This window comes from Pithys albifrons, chromosome 17 (genome assembly GCF_047495875.1).
Source record: "Pithys albifrons albifrons isolate INPA30051 chromosome 17, PitAlb_v1, whole genome shotgun sequence".
NCBI lineage: Eukaryota > Metazoa > Chordata > Aves > Passeriformes > Thamnophilidae > Pithys > Pithys albifrons.
In genome coordinates, this window is record NC_092474.1 from 7914697 (window position 1) to 7930190 (window position 15494).

Here is a 15494-nt window from a genome sequence, read left to right on the forward strand (position 1 = left end):
GCTTTTGTGCCAGGCCACTGTTTGAACTTGCAGATCTGTAGCAAAAAGGCCAGTGAGGGAATTGGCTCTGCAGATTTCTCAGGAGCTGCAGGACTTACTGTGTCTCCTGAGGTCGGTGGACACGTCTGGTGCCTTCCAGGGGTATCCAGCAGCGTTAATGAGGAAGCCAAACCCGGTCTCAGTTGGGTGCTTTGCTCTCTGGCTCTGTGGGGAGCTGGGAAAATTCACTGTATCCTGCTTTTGTTTAGGGTCCGATGTCAGTCAAAGGAACCGTCTTTGTAGTAACTTCAGAAATGTGTTTCTAAATGTGAGCTCTTTCTCAGGTTGCTAAATCCTTTCCTTGGACATGCCCTGAGGAATTCAGATCGGGTGCCAGGGCTGCTGTAATTGTGGTGTGAGTGTGGCTGGGTGGGGGTGATTTGAGGGAAGCGTCTTGGGCTGGTGCTCACAGACAAGTGAGTGCTCGTGCCAAGGTGTCCAGGTCTGGATCAACTGGTGAGAACATTCCTGTGATGTTTCATTCCTCATAATTTTTGCCGAGCTCCAAAGTATGCCTGTGTCAGCTATTCATTATTATCCTGCCTTAAAATGCAGGTGATCTCTATGCTGTACCATGCATTTCAAGTGCCTTTATGTTACCCTTCTATCTTCATTTTGATGTGTTAGAGTCCTTCTATGGCCTCTGTGCTTAACAAAGGTAAAAATGCCCTTCTGTGCCAAGGCTGAGTGTGGTTTGAGCAGCCCTTGGGGTTCCCTGGCCTTGCTGGATGTGGAGATGTTCCACATGAATGCTTGTGCCCATCCAGACCTCATCACTCTCTACAACTCCCTGAAAGGGGGTTTTAAGCCAGGTCTGGATTGGTCTCTCAGGCAACCAGCAGTAGGACAAGAGGGCACAGGCTTTAGCTCTGCCAGGGGACGTTTAGGTTGGATATCAGAAAGAAATTCTTTACAGAGAGGATGGTCAGGCATTGGAATGGCCTGCCCAGAGAGGGGATGGATTCACCATCCCTGGAGGTTCTTCAGGTGAGACTGGATGTGGCACTGAGTGCCATGATCTGGTAATCAAAGTGGGATTGGATCAGGGGTTGGACTTTGATCTCGGAGGTCTCTTCTAACCCAACTGATTCTATGATTCCATGATCCAGGCGTTCCCAGGTTCCCAGTGCCACCATTCAGATTTCAGAGCTGGTTTTTCACACTTTAGCTATTTTTCTCCCTTTCACCTCCCTCAATAAATATGTTGATGTTTTTAGTGCCTGAACTGTTGTCTTTCAATTAATAGGCAATTTCTCCCTTTTTGTGCTTTCTCAAGCATGTAGAGAGATGGAGGGGATTGTTTAGTAGTCATAAAGCCTCTAGATACTGTGTTATCAATAATTCATTACAGATCTTGATTTTGCTGAGTAATGTCATGTTTCTGAACAACAAAGTAGTGTATGATGCGTGTGCAGGCTTGTTGCTGTCAGAGTTCTTGGCTTGAACATCCTTTTGTCCAGAAAGGGGAGAACTGCAGTGTCACTGCTCTGATGCCTCATGGTCACACACAACCCTCTGCTCTGTTCCATTCCTGTCATTTTGGGGGAAGGAGAAGCTCCCTTGTGGGTTGCTGATAACAAAAACCTGCTCCAGGTAACAAAAGGAACACGTAGACAAGTTGGCAAGACCAGCTGGTAGTTCTGAGATGGGCATTTGCATTAACGGGAAAAAACCTGTTTCTGCATATGTGAAAAGCCAGTGAAGGAAAAAGAGGAGCCTTATCATCAAGGCAGCAGCAGTGGCTGCTCTGGCACATCAAACATTATTGACAGAGCAGGGTTTTTATGGTGTGCAGCTCAGGGCAGTTTGCTGCTGCCTGATAGGAGGCAGCACTGGATCCTACCCGGGTCAGAGTGTGTGCAGTACACAAGGAAGGGATCAAAGAGCTGTTGGAACATTGGGAAAAACCTGAGAGGCAAAAAGATTCATGTCTCAGTAGGTCATTTGTTGTAGAGCAGAGGATGGCATAAGGGATTTGAGTGATAAATGCCACAAACTATCTGGCTGTTATAACAATATTTTATTTGACTCAAAGTAGATTCAGTCACCTCTCTAATCCAATGATTATTTCAATATTTATGGAAAGTGAGTGGAAATGGGAAATCTGAGCATCATGTCCATTTGAGTCTGAATGAATTTTAATGACTCCATCTGTATCCTGAAAGGCATAACTGGAGAAGAATTACTCCAGTTTAAGATTGTTAATAATGGGCTATTCAAAGTTGGGTGATCTTTTATGCAAAGCATTTGAATTGCTGCTGTAGGAGCAGGAGCTTGGGCAGAGGAGGGTTTTTCTCAGATAACTCACCTGCATCGTGCCTGGTGCTGGGTAACCCAGTGCTGTCCATGCTGGGAGGTGTTGGCTGGGCCAGACCTGAGGCTGAGCTTGGATTTTCAGTGTGGTCAGGCTGTTGATGACGGTGCTGGACAGTTTCTCCCAGAGTTGATGCCAGTGATGTCAGTTCTACTCTTCCTTTCATTTTCCCTCAAACATTTTTGGGTTATGGGGATGACACATGAGAAAGAGCCCATCATAAGCTCTCTTCTGTGCCCACACATCCGAGAGCGCCATGTTGGGATTCACTTCTGCTGGCACACAAGGAGGCTTGTCAGGGAGCTGGGTTTGCCCTGGCAGTGCCTGCAGCCCCAGGCTCGGGATGGTAATGCTGCCTGGCAGAGGGAGTTGTGTTGTTTACCCATGCCAGCTCTGCCAGTCTGCTGTCACAGTGCTGTCCTCTCCTCTCCACCAGTAACAGGGAGATACCATTATCTCCACCTCAGGCCGGTACCGCCGTGGTGCAGCTTCGAGCAGGATTGATCTGTAGGGCAGGGGTTGCTGTGACTTAAAGGAGCAGGCTTTGTAATTGTTAATTTATTGATGGAACAGGATAATCTGTTCCTGGGAATCACCTCGTCCAACCCTCTGCAGTTCATTTCTAGAAGAGTGCCTGGTACAAGTATTTTAAGCTAAAGTGCAGTTCCTTGTTGACCGAGCTCGATGACATGTTTCTGTTATGACTAATCAAATATCTGAAAGGTAGAATGGGGAACTGAATGGGAAAATGCTGTCAGACAATATTATCCCTGGTGACTGAAAATGTGTTGTTAGTGGCCAAATCCAAAGCTGTTGCACATGGAGCTTTTTGCATATGATTTCTTTAAGATAGCAAGTGCAATATCAGCCATCAGAGAAGTCATCAGATGGTAGAGCTGTGAGAGCTGAAGCAGAACACAAATATTTGTATTGAGAATATGCAACGACAGTTTTCCCAGATTGCCCAGAGTGGTTGTGGAGTCTCCTCACTGGAGTTATTCCAGAACTGTGCCATGTGCTCTGGGATGGCCCTGCTGGAGCAGCGAGATGGGACCAGATGAGCCACTGTGGTCCCTTCCAGCCTGGCCCAGTCAGTGATCTGTGATTTCTTTCTGTTCAGGTGAGAGCTCAGGACCAGCAGAATCTATTGCAGCATCTCTGCTTGGAGTGTTTTATCTGTGGGTGGCACGTGCTCTTTGTGAATGAATCTTTCACTGGTGCCTGTGCAGCTTCCAAATCTGCCTGTCAAGACAAGTACAGGTATAAAAATAATGCACTGTAAATCTGCTTTCTTTTTTGCAGAAGCAAATGAATCTTAAAGCTTAGACCTCACATGAACGTTAGTCATCATAGCTATGTATACACACGTATAATTTTTATTCTGTCATCATTCTGGTCTTCTATCCTGTCTCTCCGTTTCCCTTATCCTCCACTTTTGTGGGTTCTGTTTTTCTCCAGATGGTTAAACTGTTGAGGTGATCTCTCAGTGTGTTCAATGTAGTGCTCCAAAACCAGTAGCCTCAGGTTTTCTTAAAGTCTGAATGAAACTACTTTGGTTTTTTCTCCATTTTGCAATACCTTAATTCCTTTTTCATCTTTCAGATGAATGTATAAAGGCTCAACATCTATAAATTAGTGCAGGTAAATCAATCACAGAACAGCTCGAGCTGTTGTACTTTCTGAAGCTGGTTTACTGTACCAGGCTATGAATGTGTTTTCCAGTGCTGGAAATCCTGTTAGAATTTGAGGAGGCAGATCAGAGGATTACGAGCTTTGTCCTTCTGACACAAAAGCACCTGCTGGGCATGAAGGAAAGCAGGAAATGTCTTCTCACCTCGTGCTATTTCTGAGGTACAGTGACCTTCAGGGGCTTGGTTTGCATGAAATCATCTGTTCCCCTGATTCCTGCCTGGGGGCACAGGGCCATGGCTCAGGTTTATTTCTGAAACTTCACAGTGCTGTGAAGGCTCTTTCCTATTTTTGTAATGAGTAGGTGGATTTTTTTAATAAACCAGAGCCCACGGATCTGCTCCACTTGATCCTTTGACTTGCATTCCTGGTCAGGTCAGTGCAGCCCCATGTCCTCCTACAGCTGTCACGGTTTGGGTGGTTCTGGGCTGCCAGGCTGAGCAAGGGCTTTCACTGCAGGGTGTTCTGGGGCTGTTGTTACTTCCCTTTGCTCTGTGAAGTTGTACCAATGTCAGTGTTTTGGGAGGAAACTGTCCCAGTGACATCATTGCTGCTTCCAAAGCATTTGCAGCAGCTGGTGGCTCTGGAGGCAGCAAGTACAGTGGGTGAAACAGAAAATCCATGTCCTCTCATCTCCAAATTGGAAACAGAGTCCCCTCCTTAGTCTTCTCTTACTGCCAAGAGGATGGGAAATTTTTATGCACAGTTACAGTAAATATTTCCAGGTGTGGGTGGTCTCCAAGCTCCCCTTACTGCTGGAATGTGGTCCTGAGTGTGGTGGTGTGTAGGGGAGGATCAAAGGGAAGGATGCCAAAGCTGTTTTCCAGGGCCGTATTTCTGTCTGTGCTGCAGCTGGTTCATCCATCTCCTTGTTCCCCTTCAGCCGTGTCCGTGGTGTCCTGCCAAATGAGAGCATTCCCACCTAATGCCTCTGGAGAAACACAGCCCTGCCCAGCCCTGGGGCTTTGGGAAGGCTCGAGGTCAGAGGGGTCAGGAGCTCCTGATGTATTTCTGCAACAATAAGGAGCCAAACTTCACCTTCCTAAAGCAAGGGCATGGAGACTGTACAGTCAAGGGAGGTAAAAATAAATCAGTGTTTGATTAATTCCATCATATTCATGATATGCAGCTGAAGTGTGTGAAAAAGACACAGCCAGGGATTTAACTGGCTTACTGTAATCAAAATTTATTTTTAATACAGTTAAAAGTGAAGTTAAGCTTCACTTTTACAAGAAGACCACATTAAAATTAACCAGGAGAAAGTTTTATGTTGATTCTGAAAAGGTTTGAGGAGAAATTTGTCAGGTTGCAAATTCAAGTATCCACCCTGGGATATGTCCAGGACGTGACCCTGTTGACCTTTGGGAGCTGCAGGTGGAATAAAGTTCTCCTTGAAACAGCCAAACATCGTCCTGGAAGAGCCTTATTTGACCTCTGTGCCTTTTGTCAGTTCCACACTCAAGTTTTTCTTGCTTGTAGCCAGCCCTGATCATTAATATTTCATCTGGCACGCAATGCAGTTGTTTCTGGAATGGCTTTTTTTCCTGCAGAACTGCATGAAGAGGTTATTTGCAGGTCTTGTTTGTGGGTGAAATGCATTTGCAAGGATAAAACCTAAAAGAACATCAGCAGGAGTTGCAGCTGACCACAAAAGCACAGGTTTGATGACAGGAGCAAACACACCAGCACTTGGAGGCCTGCTGGGAACACCAACTTTGTGCACAAAAGCCTTTCAGCCTCCCTTCAGCCTTATCCCATAATTCATGTTGTGCTGCAGAATGTCATCCTGTGCTGGCAGAAATCAAGATTTTGCTTTTATTCCCTATTTTAACTGCCAAAAGAATTGGACTTTCTGAAAATACTCACCCACTAGTGAGCTGGGTGGAATCCCTCGTGTGAAATGCTGGCTGGAAGTAAGGGACGATTCACCCAGGTTAGTGAGGATGTGCACATTTTGGTACCAAAAATGGTGATTCACCAACATTTCAAAGCATTTTTCCTTGGGTTAGGCTTTGTTCTAGCTTGGGCTCAGGAGACTTTCAAACAAATTAAACCCTCTGTAAAACTGGGAAGGGACAAGAGTTTCCGCTGCAACTGTCAATGAGAGGGTTGTGGAGAAGGAAATTAGGGAGGAATGGGATGGTGAGGCAGCTGTGCAGGTCAGAGGAAGGGCCCAGTGTGCTGTCATTCCTATGCTCTTGGGAGAATCCCTCAGGAGGAGAACACGATGTGCAAAGAGGAAAAACCTCAACCAAGAGTCAGGCTTGGACAAAGTGATCTCAACAGAGGAGTAGTTGCCCTGAATTGTCTATAGAATGGTGGTTATTGCCCCCCAAAACTCAGAGTGCAGAAATTATTAGAATTGAAAACCTAAGAAATGGATAATTAATAATAAATTTACAGTTGCAAACTGGACCTTTTTAAAGGGCAATGTTCTGAAACTGTGTCTAGACATAACTGGAGCAGTTGGCCCCGTTTGTTACATTAATCCTGTTGGGTTGTGTTTCATTTGTGACACAGACATTGTTATGAAAATAGCAATGACTGATGGCTCTGGAAGCAGACTATTACTTACCATTTGTTTCCCAGGTCATTCCTTCCATTTCTGCCTCAGTGATTCAAGGAAGTTTAGAGGATGGATGACTGCCCGTGCCCCACACCTGTCCAAGGTGTGTTCTGGCCTGGGGACACACAGTTACATTTTGCTGGTGAATCCTATTTTATATTAAATTAATTACAGAATTCCCGAGTGGTTTGGGTTTGGAGGGACCTTAAAGCCCATCCCATGCCATCCCATCCCACCCCTGCCATGGAAAGGGACACCTTCCACTATCTCAAGTTGCTCCAAGCCCCATTCAGTCTGGCCTTGGACACTCCCAGGGTTGGGGCAGCCACAGCTGCTCTGCCCAACCTGTGCCAGGGCCTGCCCACCCTCACCGTGTTTTTGTGTCTCAGCTCATTGCCCTCCATCAGGAATGTGCCCTTAGATTCATGTTGACCATTACATGGACACCCCAGTGTATTTAACATCCAATTTTGCTTTACTAAATAAATGTGGCTTCTGTGGGGCCAGTTTGGATTACCGAAGCTGCTGCTCTGTTATTTGTTACCCCTTTTAACTGCCTGACCTTTGCAGTGTGGAGGTTAAACCACGAGGTGTGAAGTTCTCACCCTGGTGCTGAGATGGCAGCGCTTAATGGGAGGGATTGTTGGAAATATTTCAGTTCCTCAGTGCGGCTGATCTGGGTGAAGCTCTGGCAGGTGATGATTGTTATGCAATTGTACTGGCAGGAGCAATTAGAGATTTGCAAGTGCTTGTAAAGGCTGCTATTTATAGGATGGACACTTCATTTAACCAAACGCTAATCTTTTCTCAGGGGGAGGAAATGTCAGAGTGGAGAATTTCATCCCTGGGCTGGGAGTGAAGTGTAATGTCCGAAAGAACAACACTTTCTCCTCTTTTAAAAAAGGAGAGGCTTCCAAGAGACCTGCACATGGGGGTTGGAGAAAGGAGGTTTTAAATCTTGCAGTGCGTTGAAATTTTCATATTAATGATCTGTGGGACTTCTCAGCTTATTTCTGGCTTGTGTGATTTGGAATATGTAGTTTTAGTTCTCAACCTCCTCGTTTTGATATTGAGAAGCAGAACTGAGTTTCTGTGAATTTGGGAAAAGATAATTTAAATGCATTTTTTTATCTCTTCTTACTTTGTGAATGAATTTGTCCAGGGATGTTTTTAAGAATTAGAGCCAGTATAATAGTATTGTTAATCTTTGTCTTTGAGAGACCTCGAATGTCCTCTTAAATACAACTGATGGATCTCATTGCAGTGAATAATAATATGAATCAGGCTTAGACCCAAGAATAGAACAAGCCTACTTTTTACTGAATGAATTGCATGATCCACTTGGTTATAAAAATTTCTGAAAAGGGTTTTTTTCCTCTATGTGTTATTTTAATTGTGCTGTAATATGTTCCTGTCAGTGCTCATACTCATAGTTAAGTTGTTCTGTTCTTCCTACGTGTGCAGTAAGTGATTGGATTAAATCAGAATTAGCAGAGCAGATCCCATCAGCAACTCTCCAAGTGGAATCCCAGACTGGTTTGAGTTGGAAGGAACCTTAAAGACCCCCCCATTCCAACTTCCCAACCGTAATCATGGGCAAAACTGTTTTTTAGGAGCTGCTAATAGGTGTAGTTATACGAATCTCTTCCCGTATTTGCACAATAAGGGAGTAAGTTTCGTGTACTGGAAGCAGATTTGCTGATAAAGTTGGGTCTAAAGAAGAAAAACTTTGTGTTTGGGAATTTTCTGTGGAGCATTCTTAGTGCAAACAGCAGTGGGTATTTAGTGCTGCAGCCGGGCTTTCTTCTTGGTTTGCATGTCATAGGCTGGATTTTTGGTGGTCTTGTTGGGTTTTGTTTGTTTGGATTTTTTTAATAGCAGAGAGATTTTCTGTGCAGAATTTATGTGCTTTCCATCCTTAGGGAAGACAGATGGGCTTGTTTATCTGCTGTGAGGTTCAGGGACAGATTATAGATGATTTTGTTTTGTGTCATGTAAAACATGACTATTTAGGAGCGAGGAAGTTGGCAATAATCACGTGATTCATGGTGGAAAAATTATCTGCAGGCTGCTGCTGTTGCCTTAATAGGCTTAAGGAATTAGCAGTGATGTAAATAATAGTTGTGTGTGGAGGGTAGGCAAGTGCCAGACTCAAGGGTGTGTTTGGGTGCAGCCCTTCCCTATGATTTTCTGCAAAAATAACCCTGTGAAGGGAAAAATCCATTTTGATTTCTAATGGGCAATATTAATATCCTTTGTACTGATAGATCTTTCAATTAAAATTACATACAGGACCTCAGGGCATTCAGATTGGAAGGCTTGGAGGAGCCTGGAGCAGTATTTGCGTGTGTGTCTCTGTAAAACCCTGTGGTGGCTCAGCTTGGCCCAGGAAAAATCCCAGCTGTGCAGGTGTTTGGGAGCTGAGGAAGTGCAGCAGCAGAGAAGAGCCAGACCTTCATGTGCCAGACTTTCTGTTAAAGCAGGAACAACTTCAGCAGGAATTTCAGTGCCATTTATACCCTGGTTTGTGCACACAGAACACACCCCAGCACAGCTGAGGGGGGCGAGGGCACAGCTTGGGCAGCATGAGATAAAACAGTGCCCAGAACACGGGACTTGGGGACTCTGCCACGTGGGGTGGGGACAGGCAGGGACACAGGGACAGCAGGACAGGGTAGCGCTGGCAGCTTGGCCCACTGTCCCTGGGCAGGGCAGGGCAGGGCAGGAACAACAGGTTGTAGCTGATGAGAGGGATTTACAACTGTAGTAGTACGATTACAGTAGTATTACTAAATATTAATAGCATCTGAAAGCCTCCTGCAATTAAGTTTACAGTTGATCTTTTTAAATTGCCCAAAATTTTGTACATTACCAGCTTGACTGGAGATATTTTATTAGAGACAAGTAGATTTATTTAAACAAAGGTGTTTCAAAACCAAAATACAACATCCAGTGTATGCTATATGTGACATTGATAACATGATTATTAAATGTACTTTTTGAATCACAGGAGCCTTTATTTTTTCAAAATTGAGTGATTGCTTTTTCCCCAATTATTTTGTTCTCCTTATTCAGATTCTTGTCTGCAGTGGGCTGCGTATCTATTTTGGGGTGGCTGAATTTAAAACCTGAAAACTGGCTTTGGTGGGCTATGTGGGGAAAACTGGGGTCCTGTAAAGCTGGAGTGTGATGGAACTCAGGCAGGGGTAAGTTGTGGGTGAGGAATGTTGGCTGCAGAAGCAGGATTAGGTCTCTCATTGTGTATTCACTGCCCCGCGTTCCGCTGAGGATCAGGTTTTAGTCCATGTAAGAAGTTCTGTGCTCCCTTCTGCTATTCCAAAGCAAAGGAACTATAGGATGGTGATAGGAGGGAACTCATTCTCAGGTACTGCAGGGCAGGTGCTGTTTAAAGCTGGATTTTCCCCTTTGCAATATCACCCTCATTCCAGCAATGCTTCTGTTCCCTTGGAGCACCTCCCAGAGTTTTGCATCCTTGGAATGTGAGGGCATTTTAATCGGATTTTGATGGTGTTTCTTAGGAGTGGGAGAGGGAGGAAGTTTCCATGAGGATCTGTGGGATTGTGGAAGGAGCAGATTGCTGTGGATAAGCTGCTTGGGTCAGTGGCTATTTTGGAATGGGGAGGTCAGGGATGGCATTGGGGATAAGTGGCTGAGACAGAACTCCAAGTGGATTGGAGATGAAAGGGAACAGCCAAGGTGAGTGGAGTTCATTGCGGGCCTGAGAGAGGGAGCACAAACAGGGACAAAAATAAATCCCTGCATTTCAGTGCCAGTGTGGGCTAAGGCTGGGCAAGGGAAGCTGAAGGTGAAAAAACCATTTCTGCAGACCCAGGAAGGCAAGATGCTCCTTGGTTTTTCAATAATCACAAACAGGGAGCTCCATAGTCCATAGATCCTACAAGTATATTTATATTGTACATTCACACCAGAATAGGGGTGGTGAGAGGTGTCCAACAGTGCCCCTGCAAAGGCTGCCCAAAGGAGAGTAAAGGGTGGAAACATAAAACTGAGCCCTGACTGCAAAATACAGCATGGATTTCCTAAAAATGAAGAGTATGACATCTTTCAAAGGAAAAAAAAATTATCTAACCTTACGTAGTCACGTGCATCTGCTACAAATTTAAATATACTTCTTATTAGGAAAATTCAGGTTACTTCTTGTAGCTGAAATTCTAATTACTTCTGGTTTTCCCTCAGCTCCGCAGTAAGAATATAATTAAAGCCAAAGCTCTTCTCCTGCCTTTGCTGGGAAAACTGCTTTGTCATGGTAAAAGCCCCATTTTGGTTGAAAATCAGCCGTTTGCAGGTCAGCTGCTCAGGTAGCACCTCAGACTGCTGTCCCTGAAAGGAGCTTTGCAATAGAAAGTAAATTACAGTAATTGAGATTATGGTAATGCAGAGCTCTGTGTTTAACCAGTGATTGACAGCACTTGAATTTGCAAACAGTCTTCCTGAAATGTGGTTTTAGCTGTGTTCAGATTTGGTGTGTCTATTTTATTCCATGAGTTATTCTTCCTTCACCTTTTAGTGGTAATTTTTGGTTCTTTAGTAACTGTTTGAAAAACAAACATTTTCCTGCTTTATAGTTACATGGGGTAAGGTTATACTTGGGAACCAGCTTTTTTTTCTTTAAAATGCTCTGGGTTTTTGTCTTCCACAGCATTACCTGTATAGGTTTGAATGTGTGTCACACCTGAGTCTGAACGCTCTGTTTATTTGCAGGTGAGGTCTAGGCAGTGTCTCTGCAGTGATTGCCTTCCTTGTCCTTAATGTGACCTTGGTGACAGAGCTCTTGCCACGATGAGAAAGGACTCAGGCCCCACGGGTTGGCTGCAGCAGCAAATGCAAATTATGGTAAGTGGGAGAGTGGGGATTTGTAGGATTATGTCTGTTTGCATTGTTTAGTTCTGGGCCCTTGCTAGTAGATAACAAGTAACACTTTCAGTCACACTAATCCTGATATTTTTGGCAGTTTGAAAGCACAAGCTTGATGCACCTGGCCAGCGGCTTGTGTTGTAAAGAGGAGCTGATGTTTCTGTGTCAGCATGGAATCCTGAAATGATCTGGGTTGGAAGGGACCTTAAAACTCATCTCATTCACCCCACCTGCTGTGGGCAGGTACACCTTCCACCTTGCAACGTCCAGGTTGCTCAGAGCTCCATCCAACCTGTCCTTAAACACTTGTAGGGACGGGGAGTCCACAGGTTCTCTTGAGACTTTTGCTTCAAAAAATAAATTAATTCATTTATTTCTAAGTATCTCAGCCTTTAAAATGTACTCAACCAGTGGGACTCAGTGCTGTGCAAAGGCTCTTGCAGGATTTGGGATGTATTTAGTTGAATCCTCAATAATGGTGTTTATTTGAATCTTGGTGTTTAGTTAATGGTGTTTAGTTGAATCCTGAATAATCCCTGAATAATGGCGTTTCTTGCTGTTTTTTAGAGGAGAAGAAACACTGTGTCCTTCAGTGTGAAACGCTCTGGAAACAGCGTGTCTGAAAGGCACCTTGATCTGCAGTTACTTCCTTGTGAATTTAAATGAGTGATGATATTTGATCTTCATGCTGACTCCACATCAATACTTGCATTTTTCTTTTTTTTTGCAGGTTCTCTTTCCTTGTTGGAGTTTTTCCCTTCTGTTGAATGTGTAATCCCAGCTATGGCAACAAGAGTGGAACTCAGCTCTGCTTTGGCGACTCTGGCGACTGTGCCTGACCTGGCTGAGCTCCGGGCCGAGGACAAGGCGCAGCGGGTGTTTGTCAGTGTGCTCTCAGAGGCCACCAGCAAGGCCAAGGAGGCCTCAGCAGCTCTGACCCTTGAAGACAACAAGAAGTTTGGGGGTTCCCTGAGATCTGCCACGATGCCGTCGCTGGCATCTAGGCCAAGACTTTACCCAAAGCCTTTTTCTAAAGAGAAACCTTCAGAGACCTTTGCAAATGTTAAACCCCCTGTCCCAGCTTTCAGATCCAGCAGTCTGGTCAGAAAGGCCACTGAGGAGACGTCATCTGTGAAGGTGTTGAGTGGAAACGTTCCTCCATTAGTAGATCAGAAAGCGATTGAAAATGAAGATCAGGCTGACGGTGGCGTGGTCACAAACATGACTTTCTACACTGGGCCCAACACGGTCATTGTGTTCGAGCCAGCAGGGCCAGAGCAGGCCAAGGGCAGCCTGGCCCAGGAGAAGAGGGCTCAGGACCACGCCGGATTTGCTGCTCTGCAGACAAAGGACCTTCAGTGCAGTGTGAAGCTGGAGAAACCATCCGAGACATCCAGGAATCCTGAAGGGTCTATCCATAGGCACATGTCATTTTCCTCCAGTCACAGACCAGTCTCTTGGAACTCTCTCAAAACTGGGGAAAAAAAAGATGGTCGCGAAGTTCATGCAGGGGAGAAAAACAATGATGATGCTAATAATCTCAACAATAAAGTTGATTTCTCTGTTGATGTCCAGCAAAGGGCAAAACATAGACCAGTGTCTGCTATTTTTCTGGAATCACTGCGAGATCAGAAGCATCACACTGTGGAAGCTTCTGAGGAAAAATCTCCTGTGGAGAAATCTGGGGTTAGAAAACCAAGGCCTTTGTCCATGGACCTGACAGCTAAGTTTGAACATAAAGATCTTTCTTCTTGCAAGAAGATTTGTTCATCCCATGAAAGCAAGGAGAATGCGTCTGTAATTACTTTGACTGATGTGGGTTGTCATGATCAGTCTGAAATGGGGCCAAATCCTGAAGAGACTGAACTTAATAAAGGCAATTCTTCTAAAACAAATATGAAATGCAGTAGTCAGGACATTGGCATCCTAAATAATGGGAAATACACGTGGGAAACAAAGCTTAAATCTAAAAGTGAACAAATTGAGACAAAACCAGAAATAATGAATAACTTGCACAGTTCTGAAAGAAGCCCTGAAACAACCAGTGAAAGCAGAACTAATAAGGGGGGGAAAAGAGCAGATCAGAAGGAAACGTCCGTATTTCTGGGCTGTGACAGCCCTGCAACTCCTGCTGAAAAAGAGAGTAATACCTTAAGAGGAAGTGTCAAAAAACACATTAGTTTGTTTACTTCAGACCCCCCCAGTCCCACGGTGGATCCAGAGCCTCTCCCAGCAGCTGCTGAGAAGGAGGGCAGGAGTGTGAGCATCCAGCAGAGGATCAGGGAGCTAACGGCGGATGGTGCCGGGACCCCACGCCGGGCAGCACAGGCACGGCCGCTCTCCGCCGACCTCACCAAGATGTAGGTGGCAGAGAAACTCTGCAGTCCTCCCAACTTTGTGTCTTTCAGTCAGACTTGATCTCTCAGTCTCGTAAAATAACTGATCATTTGGCTTCCACTAAATGTGGTTCTTTATGCTGTTGTTCCTGAGCCACTTTCCTGCCTTTTTGTACCCAAAAAAGAGAAAACTTCCTGAAATATAATCTGACAACTAACTAACTAACTAAAACTGCTGATATTGTGGCCTTTTTGTGTAACTGTGACTAGAGATCTATGAGTAACATTTCCTGCATTTTAAAATCCCAAGGTGAGGCTGTGGCCTGCCAGCTCATAGGCTGGAGTGAATGCAAGGGAATGGTCCCCTGGCAGCTGTGTGAGGAGCCAGGATTTCAGCCAGGCAGGAATCTGAATACAGAAAAGAAATTTAACTGAGGCACGAGATTAACATCTCTTTTCAAAGAATAATTTGGGTTGGAAAATACCTCCAAGATCACTGAGTCCAAGTTTTGACTGATCCATACCTTGTCAGTGAGAGGTGCTTCATTATGTGTGTCTGAGTTGTCTGTTATAAAATAACCTGCATAACTAAGTTTTTTGGGAAACAACAATGGTTTGGTCTAGATACATTTAATCTGGTAAATACAGCAACTTTCTATGAAATAGTGATGTTTCTTCTTTAAGAAATGCAATTTATTGGATAATTTCTACCAGTGTGCTTTGGTGGGCAGTGAACCTGCTCACTGACTAACTGGACTAAGGAAGTAACACAAGTCCTTTGTTTCAGGTTTTCAAGTCCAACATCAAGCAGTGAAGCAAAGCCTGAGAAACCTGCAGAAGCCAGAACTGATCCTGTCCATGAAACACAGGAAAATCCCAAAGTAAGGAAGTGGCACAGCTGGTGGGCTCCAGCTGAGCAGCAAATGCTGTCCTGTTCTGTGTGGCTTTATCAATCAGTGACTTTTAAATGGCAATTGAGAGTTTCAATGCTGACACAATCCCAATGGGTTTACTGGTGTGAGGTTGTCTTCAGGGCACACCAGTGAAGTTCAGGAGTGTCGTGTCTGCTGGGTTTGTAAAGGTCAGAGTGCACACTGCTAAATGTGAGAGTGGTATGGAGGCAGAAGGATTTTATGTACTATTTTTAAGGAATTCTAATGCATAAAACCCCATAGGGAATCACCTGTGTGCGTGTCACAGTTTTGTGCAGTGATTATTCTTTTTTTTTTCCTCCAAGCAGAGCATTAGGGTTGTGCATTTCTGCATCCAGGTCCTGGCTCCTGATTAATCTCAGGCTGGACCTTGCAAGTCAACCTTCCCAACCAACAACAATTATTTGAGCAGTTTAGACAATAGTGTTGCAGGCAAAGGGATGATTTGCTGTGGAAGCTTCAGGCTCTCTTTGTTTCTAAGCAACACCTCAGTGTTGCAAAACAGAACTTCTCTGCTGACAGTTCTTAGTAGAGGAGATTTAATGTAGTTTAAGGGTGTTTGCTGTGAGTTCTCATGGCTCTGCTTTTTCCTGTCTAAGATAGGAATATATGGTAAGGAAGGTAGGAGCTACAGGTGCAAAGTTTCTGTGGCTTAGTGTTATTTTCAAGAAGAGCAATTTGTTTTAAAAGGAATATGTTTCATTAATGGAAGTGCTGTTTTC

General features: G+C 44.6%; 1 protein-coding gene across 1 annotated transcript in view; it reads left to right on the forward strand.

Annotated features, from left to right (window-relative positions):
- The window catches only part of KIAA1671 (KIAA1671 ortholog), a 68054-nt gene that overhangs the window by 9881 nt on the left and 42679 nt on the right, over positions 1 to 15494 (forward strand). Inside the window, exons 2-4 of the mRNA XM_071571859.1 lie at positions 11352 to 11483; positions 12235 to 13864; positions 14628 to 14721. Coding sequence (XP_071427960.1) covers positions 12288 to 13864; positions 14628 to 14721 — 1671 coding nt within the window. The 5' untranslated portion in view covers positions 11352 to 11483; positions 12235 to 12287. The remainder of the gene's footprint in view (positions 1 to 11351; positions 11484 to 12234; positions 13865 to 14627; positions 14722 to 15494) is intronic.